At 40.6% G+C, this 15,483-nt stretch overlaps 1 protein-coding gene across 2 annotated transcripts in view; it reads right to left on the bottom strand.

Moving 5' to 3' along the window:
- The window catches only part of TBC1D30 (TBC1 domain family member 30), a gene marked incomplete at its 5' end in the record, with an annotated part of 52,165 nt that extends 36,715 nt beyond the window's left edge, over nucleotides 1-15,450 (bottom strand). The window contains 2 exons of one of the 2 annotated variants that reach the window (XM_083844382.1): nucleotides 12,988-13,152; nucleotides 15,152-15,450. In XM_083844382.1, coding sequence (XP_083700508.1) covers nucleotides 12,988-13,152; nucleotides 15,152-15,413 — 427 coding nt within the window. The remainder of the gene's footprint in view (nucleotides 1-12,987; nucleotides 13,153-15,151) is intronic. The other variant, XM_083844383.1, reaches the window with a different exon arrangement.
- Between the last annotated feature and the right edge of the window lie 33 nt (nucleotides 15,451-15,483).

Raw genomic sequence — 15,483 nt, 5'->3', positions numbered from 1 at the left:
GTCATGAAGGCATTGCTATAGCAACAATGTATTTAACCAAGTAGTAAACTGCATAAATTCTAATGTTAACAGGTGGAACAGAAGTCACAGCAATGCTTTTATGACCAATAAAATATGTACAGAGGAGTGTGTTTTAAATAAAACCCACATTAATTGAAGTGAGATCTCAAATAGCAAATACCTTTTTTTTGTCAGAGGAATTACCTGTCTCCACTGAAGTACAGAATTAAATATACTATTTTTGTAAAGGACACAGTAAGAGAAATCACTGAAGAGGCCTACATAAAAATATTATGTGTAAGAATTAAGAAATGTTCCCTTACCTTGCTAAATGATGGAAAGTAAATGCACGTCTTGGCCAGCATTCACACACCAGAATCCTGCTTAGATGCCACATGGTCATTTTAAATATCAAATCACCAAATCAGCAGAAAAGACTAATGCAATATATGAAAAAAAAGAATAACAAGAACTATACTTCTGACAGTTATTGTTTGTAGTCATGTTTAAGATAATATTTGTAGAAGAAAAGAGGTCACTTGATTGCAGGCTCCCAGCCCTCAAACAGCTGCTCTTCCCTTATTAGAATTTAATTATTTGCTTAGCATCTAGCATAGAAATTGAATGTTACAGTGCGGATTGCCAGCTTGTTTGGTTTGAACTGCTATTTCAGAAACAGCAAGGTTTTAACGCCCCTAACATAACTAATGAAAACTAAAATACTGTGTTCCCCAAGACAAGATTTATCCACAGACAGAACACGTAAATGTTTTTGACTGAAAAGTAATCATCAGTTTGAAAACTGTCTAACTAGAAAATGCCTTTGCTTTGGGCTGGGAAGCACTACGGGGGTGAGACCATGTTTATAAATAAGTTTTTACATATCTTTTACTACTTAGTTGCAGTAATGCTTAGGACTTCCATCAAAGACCAGGATCAGGAGGTACAAAGCTTTCTACAGACACGTAGAAAAAAAGACATCATCCCAGCACTGCCCAAGTACAGGAGTCCTGCTTCCAGCACAGATCCTCCCTTTCTCAATTCACGTGGCCTCCATGGACAGAGCTTCATTACAGAGGAATGGAAACAAAACCCTTTCTGGGGTTGTGGAGGAAAATGGTGTTCACTCTAACAGAAGTTAATGGAGCTTTTGGGAGCACAAATCTTGATCAGTCGCTATGGAAGCCCTCTACCAGCACTCAAGATCTTTGATCCCATATACATCAGCCTCTGTTTGCAGATGCCACTAGCTCTCTAAAGAAACTGAAACGTTCCCATTAAGTTTTGTTTGTAAATGAAGGTATTACAACTCTGAGTCCAGATAATTCTCTTCTCCACCTATCAGCTGGGCCATGGCTTCACAGAGCAAGTGCTCTGCAACCTCTTCAAGTGCTGAAAAAGGAGGTGACTAGCATAAGGGAACCTCAAGCTACCACCTCCCACTTCCTGAAAAATGAGAGTACATCAAGCATTTAGACAAGACTGACCAAGCAACAGGCTTTTACTGATGTTTGAGTGAAATGAGAAGAAAATAGTTACCAATCATGACCACATTACTATTCCAAGCTTTTTTATTCAAGTTAAACAACAAAGTTTCAGTTTATAGTCCACTCTCACAGGACAAGTTTACTGAACTGAATATGATTTGAATATGATAATTTATGGTTAATGAAAGCTTCTTTTAGAACAGAAGCCTGAACCATTAAAATTGTTTTTTAATATGTACAACACTATACAACTGTGAATTTTGGTAACACACAAACTCTGATTGTTTGCTTACTACTATGCAGCTTGGGACAACCCACTTCGCTCCTCTGAACTTATGCTGCTCCTACCAGCTTGAGTGCCCTGCTCTCACTAAAAGTTTATTTTCTAGAGAGTCTCTTACCAAGTGTTTGTCCAGTGACCAGCTCATTAGATTTCTGACTTCCCTGGGCTCCTCTAGGCATTACCACAAATATTATTTAATTCCTCAGATTAGGATTCCCATTAAAAAAAAAAAAAGAGTAGCTATGCACACTGATTACCTCCCCATTCCAACTTCCTCTAGTCTCACTGAATAATTGTTTTTCCTTCAGGATCTAAGGCCCAATAACATTTGTTGACAATGATGACTGGATGAGATGCAACCCAAGAACCACAAACTGCTCGTACTTCGGATTTTGGCAATAGTATCCTGTATGGATGACAGGAAGAACATATTGATTGGTACAAGTTGCTGTAATTTTTAGGGAGGTACATCATTTTAGAAAAAGATTTCACTGCTACTAAAACAGAACAAGAGGTTTCCAATTTTCACTAAGAAAAATACCAATAATATGCTTGTGTCACTTTTCTTTTACAAAAGTGTTTTAGTAAGATGATGTAACATGGAGATGTAACACGGACTTCACTTCCTTGGCAAATTTCAAGTGTTTCTGAGGAGCATCCACTGAGCATCCACTGCTCAGCAAGTCAAACTCAGGTTATTATTAACTTCAAGTAGCAAAACACTGTAAAATCTGAGGAGATTTCCAGAGCTGCTTCAGCACAGAATTACATGCAGGAGTATCGATCCAAATAGACTAAATTCACAGCTCGCTTTTCTAGTATCTTGTGTTTAAATGTCAAACTTATTTCGCAAGGCTGCAGAAATGTAGCTGCTAGCTGATGCTCCATAAACCGGTCTATTCCTAGGACTAATTATCCCAAGCAGCTGTTATCCTCCATTTGATCTTCAGTATCCAGGAAATCTCTTCGTCAAAGCCTAACATAGCCAAAGAATGTTTTATATGTCATATTCAGAGATAAAATGCATCTATATTACTTAAAGGCCACGTACTCTGTAGGGCATTTCCATAGAAGCTCCATTTCTCCATTTACCCTCCTGCAAGTTTACAAAGATTTAAGACAAAAAAGAAAAAAAAATGGCATTTAATTAGGAAAAAGAACAGCAAAGTTAATTGTACTGAAGTATAATACCTAGGAAAAAAAAAAAGAAGGTAGTGCTAAGCTAGACAAATGTGAAAGACTATGCATAGTCTAATTGCACACTTTATTCTCTTAGGCTATTTCCACATCCAAAAGCTTGTAAGAGAAAGATTAAAGATTGTAACAACTGTATTATGGTTCCAGAGCTCATACAGCCAACCATCCTATGAACTTATACACACAAACACATCTTTACATCTTGAATGTTCAACAATTCCAGTAAGTGCCGTGGGTTTTTACTACCTGCAGGTGTCAGAGCAGGATCTATCATTGGTTCAGAAGCGTCTAAATGCTTTGGGAAACACGAAGGTTGGAAATCTCCATCATGTGCACTCCTCACACATCACTCCTCCATGTATGGCCTTCGGCAGCACTGGCTGTACGGCCACATTCCTCTCAAATTCTCATTTAAAACAATGAACTTCTAGTTACATCCTGGATATCCTGGATACTGATGAAGTCCCACAGCAAAGCCCACGACTACTTTTAATTCTGGTTTTGCTCACGTCATACAGAGCTGCTGTTTGCTTGGCCAGCCTGCACACTCCGCTCCTCCCTTCCCCTGCCTGACGCTCCCCTGCCCTGGGCAGACTCACTGGGCTGGAACAGGATGAGCTCAGTTTCACGCTGTTCCTGAACCTGTACAGAAAATCAGCACGTCAACTCACTTAACCCAGTAATCCCAGCATGACTTCAGTAAAAGCCTCGCTTTTGCAGTTCTTCAGGCAAATAGGAGGCTAACTGAACTTCACTGTGGATCAGGCATCCATCCTGATGACTACACGTGTGAAGAGGAAACTGTTGTCTGAGAGATGTTTCTGATGTCACGACTGACTGACAAGGGACTGCAGATAGAGAACAGGTTGTTCTGATTTTTCTGTTGTTATCATCAAGCAACAGCATCCTTCCTTCAGGAGACTAAAGCGTCTCCTCAGTTCAAGCTGATTCAATACCACCTCTCCAGGTTACTGCAGTACTAGAGAAATAAGATGTCACTTATTTGAGAACCACTTTGCTCAGGGAAATTAGCAAATAACAACCACTAAAGCATTACTTGGTAAGGAATCCAAAAAAGAAACCCACGTGCAATAATCTATCAGATTAATCCACATTTCTAATACTCAGCAAGCATTTTATGTAACAAGTACTATCCAATACATCAACTTTTCATGGCACAGCTGTTGTGAAAAAGTAGTTCAGTGCATTCAAAATTCTACCTGCATCACAAAACTAATCCCATGAGGTCTGCTATTGCTTTGTAGCAGAAACAGGACCACCGTTACACAGAAGAATATGGAAAAGGCAGCAGTCAGTCAACCCAAGTTGTACACGTATACAAAATAAGCACAATCTCGGGTGTAGCACTAACTCAACTATTTCTCTGTTGTCACAGCTGCTAGCACGCTGACAAAGAATATTCACAACACGCTATAACAAACACTGTACAGATTACAGGATCACCACCAAGTTCTTGTCACTGAGTTATATACTGAGCAACCTGCACTTTCAATTGCAAACTGGGCCTAGGTTCAGCAGCAAGATTATTGATCACAGAAAGATTTACTGAATTCACTCTTCAGATCCATGATAAGCAATGAAGTATTTATTCTGGTAATTTATTTCATACCATAGCCACGTTCAGCTGTTAATACCCCATCGGGTGTCTGCACAATACACAGCTGTTGTAGAACTGCTTCACTGAGGACGCTGTAGTTAGATAAGCAGCGGCTGATGCTTTCACCACCTGAGGTGGTGAGCATTACAAGATGGCAGTGCCCCTTTCACCTCAGAGACCAACTACTGACCATGCCTGTCTGACACTGCTTACAAATTCAGCCCCACTTCACCCTCACCCCAGATGTCTGCCATTTCCCAAGGCAAGTATTCAAAGTGGGAGGAGAAGGCAGCATGCAGGTGCATGGTTCTCAAGTTCGCAGGGCCTAGAGTCTGTGGAGAAGTGGGACATCACAGCTGGTTGACCAGGGCCTCCTAGGTCTCACCACACTCCTTTGGGTGAAGGCTTGCTGTCTCCCAAAACATGCTTGACACAATTTACCACCAAACAGCTGGTCCACAGCTCCTTTATCACATGCAGTAATATATTTGAGGGTCAACAGGCAGAAGAGAACAGGAAGCTGAAGGCTATCTCCTCTCAGAGGAGAGCGCCTGAGTTCCCCTGCCCATTTCGCTCAGCACCCACCCGTCTCTGAACGAACCCCTGCTGTCTCCCTGCCCCAAGAAAATCCCACCCCTCGAGAGACAGCAGCTCTCACTGAGCTGGAAAATGAGCAGCAGCAGGGAGCCAGGAGGCAGTACCTCCCCCAGGGAGGTAGCAATCTTAGTCAGCAGCCTTCAGTGTCCCCAGGAAGCTACCATCAGCATCAACCTTCAGCTCTGACTGTAGCCATTCCCCAATAAAAGTAGCAATGGAATGACACCTACAACAACAGAAGTGGCAGTGGGGTATATCTGCACATCCCCTGCTGATACCGAGCACTGCCCAGCGTCCTCTGAAAGTGTGAGTGCCTAGACCCTGACCAGACTCCCAAGGTTCACAACAAAAGCCATCCTACCTCTGGATCCTGCCACTAGTTGAAGCAGCAGTCAAGAAAGTTTGCCTAGTTAAATCCTGAAAAATTCAGTTGAAGAAGCCCATGATAAAAGCCATTCCTGAGAATCCTGCAAGTTTTAGCCAATGACAGAATATGTGACAGCATTTGTTCGGGTGGGGCACTGACATATTTGCAATGCAGGCAAGACACTTCGGTGGCAAGGGACACAGAGGCATAGTAGGGAATATCTGACACAGAAAAATAAGGATCCACATGATCCCCAAAGAGACAGAAGAAAAACATATGCCTAATTATGAGTGTCAGCTCTGCAGCTCCCTAAATCAGCTTGGCAACCCCAGAGTCGAGCTGCCAGGGAATGAACTGCAGAGATGGATGGCTGCGTATTCCCAGGAAAATCTCAAGTTTGTTGGAAACACACTTTAATGGAAAACTCCATCATAAAACACCAGCTTGTGGAGAGCAAAGTCCTTCGTGGCAAAGTATTATCTTTGACAAAAAAAAAAAAAAAATGCCAAAAGCATAATTCAATTTTTACTCTTTTTAGGATTAAACATTTTAATGTCTTAAAAATGGCTCATTATATAACGAGAAATGAGAAAGGGCGAGGAGTGTCAAAATCTGAACAAAGCATTTTAGCTCAAAATGTAAGCTTTCAGAATTCTGCTTCATAAGCAATTGAATTCTGTGAGTAGGTGTTTTATTTCATGCTGGAACAAGATATTTTTGTTGCTGTACTCGAAAATCGGAATTTCCCTCCAAGTGAAGATTCCAGGTTCTGTACTGCTCTAAGCACTAGTTCTTGCCATCTTTTCAATTTGATACTCTGCAAGTGCACAGTCAACAGAAACTTTTCAGATGGGCTATGACCAAATCAGACAGCAAATCCAGCCTCTCATTTTTTAGAGGAGAAAAAAGAAAAGATTACTTCCTTTTTTACTTTAGAAAAGGAGAGAATTCTTACTTCATTTCAGGAGTCAAACTGAAATTAACCCTGAAGTGGTCTTCTGAGTGATATCAAGTCTGTACAATCACACCATTTGCTAAGTTTGTAAGGAAACTGACTGGAAAGTTTCCCAATCTAGAACTTATATTACAGCTTTAGTTCTACATTGGAGAATATCAGCAAGAGAAGATGGCAGTCAGCTGAATTATTTTGAATTAGGCAGCCAAGGGCTTCTCTGGCCTCACACCGGTCAGCTTTCTGGGGCTAGCATTAGTCATCCTGAAGAACTGTCTGGGGACAATGAAGTGGGATGGTCTGAATTCTCCATGGAGCTTACCAATACTACAGCTTGCCAAATGACCAAAGATGTCAACATTCATCGCCTACCTCAATTACATACAAAATCCATACTCTGTATGCACATCCCATCAACCAGTTACAAGATCCTATTCTCATCAAAATGAAGTAACCATGGAATTCACTACCTAAACAGTCCCCAGGATTATTCAGATACCGACTGTCAGCCTTTAACACAGAGCTGGTACTTTTTGTGTGAATAGCTTCCATAACTGCATAAAGTACTAAAACAGCAAACTTTGAATAGTGTTTAAAAAACAAAATTATTGCCCTTTCAACAATCAACATCTTGTTCACTGTTCCACACTGCTGGTATTGTGTATGAGATCAACATCTTGTTCACTGTTCCACACTGCTGGTATTGTGTATGAGAACACTCACTCTTCTGTCTCAAAGACTCACTAACAAATACCAAGAATACACAGCCTGATGTTCATTAGCAAATACTAAACATGACACACGACTATTTATTGAAACTCTTCTCCATGACCTGTTGCACACTGATGAACGATGCTATTTGCAAGTAATCCTCAGACCAGGCTCCTGTTGCACTGGAATAGGCTTTCAGGTTCCTCAGGATCTTGGCTGGCTATAGCTGAATGAAAAATGATAATGAAGTGTCATTTAGTTTTATAGAGGCATATTCACCACTACAGTTGGCTCTTTCTAAGGGTTCTCGCAGCTACCTTCCACAATGAGCCAAGCTCCAGCATCCTTAGAAACAGGTTCTCTTCTTTCCTCTCCTTTTACTTCACTCCCTACAAACCAGCACAGGACATAGAACAGATTATAAAATCCTTGCTAACCAATCCTCAGCCCACCTCCACATCCTGAGTCATAAATAATGGAGAAAGTCTTTGCTCTGTGTAGCATAGGTAACAGTCTGTTGACAATAACAACAATTAAAAATCAATAGCAGTATTCCATTTATTTGTCGTAGCAAATATGTATTGCTACAAGTGGACAACCAACTGTAAAGGTAATTCAGCATACCTCTGGCCTCTGGCAACTATTTAAAAAGCAGCTGGAAATGATCATCACATTTTCAGACTCATGATTCTGTTTCTTTCCATTTCCCTTTCCCCACCAGAAGTCTTCCCAAGGACAAAAGACCAAGTAGAATAAATTAAAAACAATTCGTTAGGGGAAAAAAAACGCAGCCATAAGCACTATTTCTTAGATATAAATTTCAAAAAGTCACAGCATCAATTTAAAGTATCAAATTCATTAACACCCATGAAGGATAGGCTAGTAATATAAACAAGTACACAGAACCAGATGAGATAATAGGAAAGCTACTGAACTGAAGTATACAGCCAGCTGAGTCATTTGAGGATGACTCATATGAAATCAGACTCCATGAGAAGCAAACCTCCTCTTTTAACTGCATCAAAGCAGGAATGTATTTGATAGATCAATTTAATAGTTATTGCTATAAAAAACAAAAAAAGGTATCAAAGCAAATCCATCTGGCTTCAAAAATCAGAGCTATTTAAAATTAGACGATTAAAAATGGAAATCTAAAGAAGAGTTGGAGATGAACACAGCAAGTACACAACAGCTTCTCTTTTAATTGCAAATGGAAATTGCACTGACAATATTTTAATACGAAATATCCTCTTCTTTACTAAACATTTCAGACACCAAAGTGACAAATGTGAATTGCAAATACAAGTTTGAAATTTGTACCACAGTTTATAACAATGGAGAGTCAGTGGGTTTTGTCTGGTTTTTGGAGCAAAACTGCCACAGTAGCAGCATCTGCTGAATAGCTCAGATCTTCATAGAGAAAGAAAAGAAATGAAACCAGAGCAATTGACATGTTCCAGCTTAAATGACATTCATACAACTGCAAGAGCACCTTCAACTACTGGGTTTTGAGAAGTATAAAGACAGGTAAGGCACACTGACCTGCATGAATTATTATCACACCAGCACACAACCCCACGTTAAAAAAAAGTACCCCACGTTAAAAAAAAGCAAAAGATATCTGATCCAGAGTGACAGTCGAATCAACATTAGCTGTGTTAGCAGTACACAATATGTTGCATTAAAGCTGTTCTCACACCTTATCAAACTTTCACCTTCTGAACTAAAATTTGCGAATGTCTGTCTCAGTCGTATAGCAACTGAGTGAAGAGAAGGGAGGGGACTGAGAGGTGAGCACATAATTAGTGCACGCAGGCAAAAAGACAAGGAAGAACATATGAAAAAGACTGAGGAACAACATGAAGAAAACTCAACACTGAAGAGTAGACAAGATGTAGGAAGGGAAAAAAAAAGCAGAACAAAGCTGAGAAGTCTGATATTTAAAGACAAAGATCAAATGGGAAAAGCTAATAACGAATTAGGAAGGGAAGAAAAATGTGGGAGATGGGACAGGACACGCAGATGAGGCAAGACTGAAGCTGAAGAAACAAACTTTGGAGGGAGAGAAAGAGAAGAGAGATAGCAGAAGTTTAATCTGCTTAATCAAGTTGAAGTTTAATCAAGAACTTTTGCATATCTAGATTACACTTAACCAGAGACACCAAATGAAGATGATCTTGCTCATTCATCTCCTAACCACCTCATACTACCACGACCTCAGACAGGGCTTTCGCACTTTCCCCCAGGGGAGCTCGATAACCTGTGAGCAGTATTGATGCTACAGTGAGAATAACATTCTCAGCAGTCAAAGAAACAGGCAAGCAGTCCACAGCCTGGTCATCTCCCAGGGAACTCTGTCCATCCCCTGGGAACACACAGGGTACTTCTTTGTGGACAGGTAATAGCAGTTTGTGCCGGCTTTCTACCTAGGTAAGATGCACTCAAAGAGATCAAAAGTATTGCTAGTAAGTATAGATATATAAACCTCTGAATTTCTATAGACCCCAAAACATTCAGCTTGCATGATTAGGAGCTTCTGAAATAACCTCGGCAGCCATGTGGGAATTAATAATCTCAGTTCTAATTAAGAAACCATCTGTCACCATTTTTTCCAACCGCTTCACACATGAAACCTAATACTTTCCTGAGGAGTAGCATTTATTCGCTAGGCTGCACCTGACTTCAAACCTTTTCACCCAGTTATTGCCTGAACATGTTTGCGAGGCACTTTACTTCATGTTTAAGGGAAGTATATGAAAGCCACCAACCTATGAAAAGCAGAGAGAAACCTCATTCTCTGCACAAAATAAAACATACTGTCTCCCTCTGCTGGCCCTGCATTAAATTAAACCAGGAGGAGAAAAAGGAAACAAAAAAATCTCTGTGAAAGTTTCTACTGAAAATATTACTTCATTAAAAATACATGAGAATATTAATGCACTTTCTGTTAATGTAACTTTGACTTATTTTATACTGAAACAGATTTAAGCATCCTTGCTTGCCAGCAGGAAGACTGAGCAGGGTAATTTTGCTTATAAGTGTCAAGACAACACATGCTTTTTTATTAGAATGACAGGCAAACAAAATTTGTGATTCTAAGAATTTCTGATTACTCAAAATATATTTAGTAATATAAGCTTGCTGTTACTATATAAAAACAGGATGAAAGATAAGAATGGGATGTCTTTTGCATTTCCTTTAAATGAAGCTGAAAAAAACTCGATTTTTTTTTTACTGTACTCTGCTTTTCTCAAGTGATACACTTCAGCGCATGAAGCACTGTGCTTGCTAAGATGGATTTGAAATAGTTCACAATGCTCCAGAAGAAACTTAATTCTCGTTATTCCGAATAAATCAAAATTGCAAAGGTAAGAGACTTTGTGCCTAGAAGCCGTATTTGGCATCAGGCCACCACTGTTATTTCTTTCTTACTGATGTTCTTCACTGGAGTGTTTTTGTTTGTTTTTAAATTGGGGATGAAATACACATTATTAAAATGTAACTGGTGAGGCATGTATCTTATAAACAGTCTGTAAGAGTACTGCTTTCAGCACGTATCCAACAGAGCAATTGATCCACCACCCAGCAGAGCCATAGCTATTCACGTATCCAACCAAAATGCATTTTACTCTGCTGTGAATTTTGTTTTCTATGGTAATATTTATTTGTATGCAAAACACACATTTCTTACAGACACAGAACTTTCAGATACTGAATATATACAGTTTTAAACATGCAGCTGTTTAAACAGTGCCTGTTTTCCTTTTTTTTTTTAAGCAGACTAATGCATGATAGACATTTCATCATAAAATAAAGGATAAATTTTATCCTTTGTAATTCCCTACTTAACTGAATTTATCATGAGGAGTGAATTCAACAGCATTCAATAAAGAGTCTGATATAAATCCAAAACTGAGGATGAAGGCACAGTTTCCATCTTTTTCTGAAACAGTCTTTGTTTGCAATTTGTTCTGCACAGATTGTTTAAAGGTAGCATTCAAACACGTGAACGTGACCCTAAGGTTAATTTGGCTTTCTACCTCTACGCATAACTTTCACTATGTCAGGAAAAAAAATTGTGTGGCAGTGGTATTAACACACTGTGAAACCCTACTGAAATCAATTGAGGCACCTCTGTATTATTATCTCTTTTGCAACATTAGAATTAATGATAACACAGGTAAAAGATTTTTTCTTTGTTTGCCACTAAAAATATTCTTTAAAAATGAAAAAATATTTAACAATTTCTTAGTTACTTGAGAAAGATTTTAGTATTACAGAATATTGTAATGGTAATGCTGTACATGAAAGCATATTATAAAGTATTATGGCATGTAACATAATATTCCAAGCATATAATTTCATCAGAAGAATCCGGAATAATAAAATCATCTACAAATCAATGTTTTCAATATTTTAAAATGAGGTAGTAGCTGCTATTTCAGGTGTAGCTAGCAAATTAACGGAAAGAGGCATTATGCTTAAAATGTAAATGTATCTGACATTTATAAAGACACGTTCATATTTAGGATGAAATCCCATCTCTCTTCAACTCAACTTTTTACTTAACAAATGAGGTGAGGATGTTCAGACCTTCACACTTGATAGTCAATCCTCTAAATACTTAAATGCATGCGAAATTCAAATAACATAGTTTCATTTAAAAGGAGACCACAGTGTATGCTCAGTGCTGAGGACTCAATTATCAAGATGATGTTGCGAGAGAAAAATAAAAGATGAGAAGAAGAAATATGCCTAATTAGTGGGTGTAAGTCAAGAACTTTCATGCTGCATTTTAAGTCAAACAAAGTAATAGTTATAAATACTAAAAAATTAATAGACCAACCCTTAACTAAATTAAATTAGCACATGCCACTATGGTAAGATTCTTTTAATAATATTGTTACATGCACCTCAAAGCTCCTACAAGCATTTTTGTGAAGAGACCATGCTTTATTTACTGTACCTGAACATTTCTGTACCTGTCACGCAGCATGTTAATGAAAAAATAAGACAGGAAATAGGTTATTCTCAACATGTCCGTTTGACAAAGGTATAATTTCTACTTATTTTTACATGTGACATTACATTCAGTTTCACTTTAGCAGAACAAACAAAAGCACTACTGTGCGTCTTTGGAGGACAACTTGGCCAAGGTAAACAAAAGGTTTCACTGGCTCAGAAGAAAAGGCTAAAGAATTAAAGAACAGCATTTCCCCGCTTTCCCACACATTCCCCTTAAAAACCAAAATACACAGGTGCTAATAAAACGGTTTGAGGAAAGCGGGTTTGTTTTTACCAATAGTCTTCATCTTGAAGCAATTCAATAGAAAGGAGCTACCTACATGCACTACTAGCCATGCTCTGGGAAGACAATTACATACGCCATCAATAGCTGCCAGCGAGCAGAATTTCCAATTCCAGCATCTTCCTTACGACCATATGAAGGTACACGGTTAAACACAGCATGCACAACCAAAAATTCATCTCAGAATTTTTGTAAACTAAAGGTGAAGATGTCTGGCAGACAATCTACAGTAAGGGTGCCGCACCAATATACAAAGCTGAGGCTCCAACAGCCTACCTAGTCAATTGTTTAAATCAAAGTGTACTTTGCCTTTTCCCAGGTGCCATAGACCACTGCAAGCTAGTCCTATCTACGGGATAACACAGCCTTACCTCTTGATTTTAAATTAAGTGCTTAATTGAAATACTGCCCATATTAATGAAATAAACTTCTTATACTAATATACGCATACAAAGAACAGTACTTACATCGTTTCTGGGAAACGGCCTGTAAACAAGCTGTGACAATATCGCAGTTCTTCTGGACTTTATGTACAAGCCTGTCTTTCTGCTTTAGAAGACGAAGCAACTTTGCTGACTGGACAGAAATTCTGTAATTCAGCTCCCGTTTTATAGTTGTCAATTCATCAACATCTGCCAATAAGCATAGAAAATAGCTTCAGTCCAGGACGAAACACATATAAACAGCCTACTGTAATTGACATGCGAAGGGATTTTCCCCCGCAGACATTTACGTATACAAACTTTCAATAAATGACAAGTTCTATTGAATGGCACAATTCCCAGTTACAACCATTTTCAGGATCCGAGCCAAAGACTTTAATTTTCATTTAAACTAAAGTACCTCAACTTATTGCATGGTGTATTAAACTAATTATACTTCTGTAAATTGGAAATTATATGACAGATGTACACAGAATTCATCTAGAGTAGCAAAAGCAGGGGGTCTATTTTAAATACTGAAAGTTGCCTATGGAAAACGTGCATGGGCAATAAGCAAATGATAAGAGGCAAAGGAACATGTTCAAAAAGCTGCCTCCAAGACCAGAAATGCAAGTCCAGGATGAACTCTAAATGGGAAACCCTTTCCACTAAGAGACAAACTACGTGGCTTCCGTTTCTTTTCATCAGTCAGTCACTGTTCCACCACACCCCCTGAGCTCACCCAAATCGTTCTGCTTAATTCTAATATTCCTATTAGCCCTCATGTGGTGAGCCTTGGGTCCAGGAGAAAAGGAAGTTGTGTGGGAGATGCCTTAAGTCCATTAAAATTTGGAATTCTATCCTCTGTCCTCAAAACAGCGCATCCCATCAGTGAATGCTTGGGTCTTGCTTATCGCACACTGACCTCTTCAGGTCTTTGCTGTAACAGCCTGGTGAAGTTTGCCACTAGTATCTGAACAGCCTTCTTCCTAAGGCTGTTATCAAACCTTACATCACTTTCAATCCAATCTTGCCTCCCCGATGCTGAAAGAAAAGTCAATCAAAAAAAAAAAAATCCATACTGTGGTAATCTGATCCAGTGAGCAAAAAGTTCATGAATCGTGGAAAACCTACTGTTAGTGAGATGGTGACCAGCTCAACTCATACAGAAAAGCCTTCCCCAAAATTCTGGGGAGCCTAGAAAAAAGGACAAAGTAGGCTAAAATGTTAGTTAGTCATGGGGTGACAAAGAGCCAGGTACAAGGCAAGGCAGGGCAGCCACGGGTACAATCCTGTATTTTGTAGTCTCCACCCATTTTGGCACCTGCTGCTCAGCTGGCGCCTCCAATCACGGGGATCAGGCAAGGCGACTTCAAATCACATTTATGAACCTTGAGGGGAAAAAAAAAAAGTATTCCTATCAATTTGTATGGTCACCACAAAAGCAGTGAGCTGAATTTTATTCTTTCTTGCTCATTCCAGTTAGCTGTCCCTATAAAAACAATGAATCAATTTTGCAGCAAAATTCAAGAGGTTTTATTCTCTAACACGTATTCCCAGGGAAGCTGATTCCTTGCTGAGTCCCAGATCGCCATGGGACATACGGACCGTGAGCTACATCCTGTAACATCATCACGTTAAGAAGCCAAACACGGAAGCAGAAAGCTGTTTGCACCGCCTGAAAAACAGGCACGTTTCTTCACCTCCTTTCTTTCCTTGCCAAAACCAAGAACATTTTAAGATCGGGAGACCAGAGCCCTTTGCAGAGCCTTCTTCGTTGGGTCAGCCTGGCGCTGCAAGCCCCATCTTCTCACAAGCATTCACCGCCACGGCCGCTTGGTTGTCATTAGCGCTGTTTGGTGGCTTCGTTTTGATTTTAGTGGTGTTTGATGGCTTCATTTTGATTTGGGGTAGTTTACGCGTTGTATCATTTTGCTTTCCCCTGGAAGTTTACCTGCAGGTGAGCTAAGCCTAAAAAGGCAAACCTTAAGCCTGCCAGAACAGAAATGACCTGAGAAGAGCAGCTGCCCTGCGAGAAGAGCAGCTGCCCCGCGTGATGCAGCACCTCTCACAGCTCCCCCAGGTTAAAAGGGATGGGGTGGGGGTCACACGGGGAGACCCGGCCGGTACCAGAGCGGCTCCTGGCACCTCAGCGCCGTGCCTTGCTGACAGGAGCCCCTCGGGGAGGGCTGTCCCGGCTGTCCCGTACCTTTGAGCCGCAGGTACCCGCCCTGGCTCGGCCGCCGCTGCCTCTGCAGCTCCCTCAGGACCCCGGCGCGGGCGCTGCCCGCCTCGGCAGCGCTGTAGAGCTCGGTGAGCAGCCCGCTGACCAGCGACGAGGTGCGGCTGGAGCGGCCGCTGCGGGGACCCTCCTCATCCTCCTCATCTTCCTCCTCGTCCTCCTCCTCCTCGGGCAGGCTGTCGGCGCTGCTGCCCGCCCCCCCTCGCAGGCCGCGCTCCGCCGCCTCCATCTTGTGGCGGCCCCGCCGGGTTCCGGTGGGCGGGCGCGGCCATGGCGGGCGGGCGGTACCGGGCTGCACG

The sequence above is a fragment of the Anser anser genome (assembly GCF_964211835.1).
Source record: "Anser anser genome assembly, chromosome: 1".
NCBI lineage: Eukaryota > Metazoa > Chordata > Aves > Anseriformes > Anatidae > Anser > Anser anser.
This window is presented reverse-complemented; position numbering and strand designations above follow the sequence as displayed.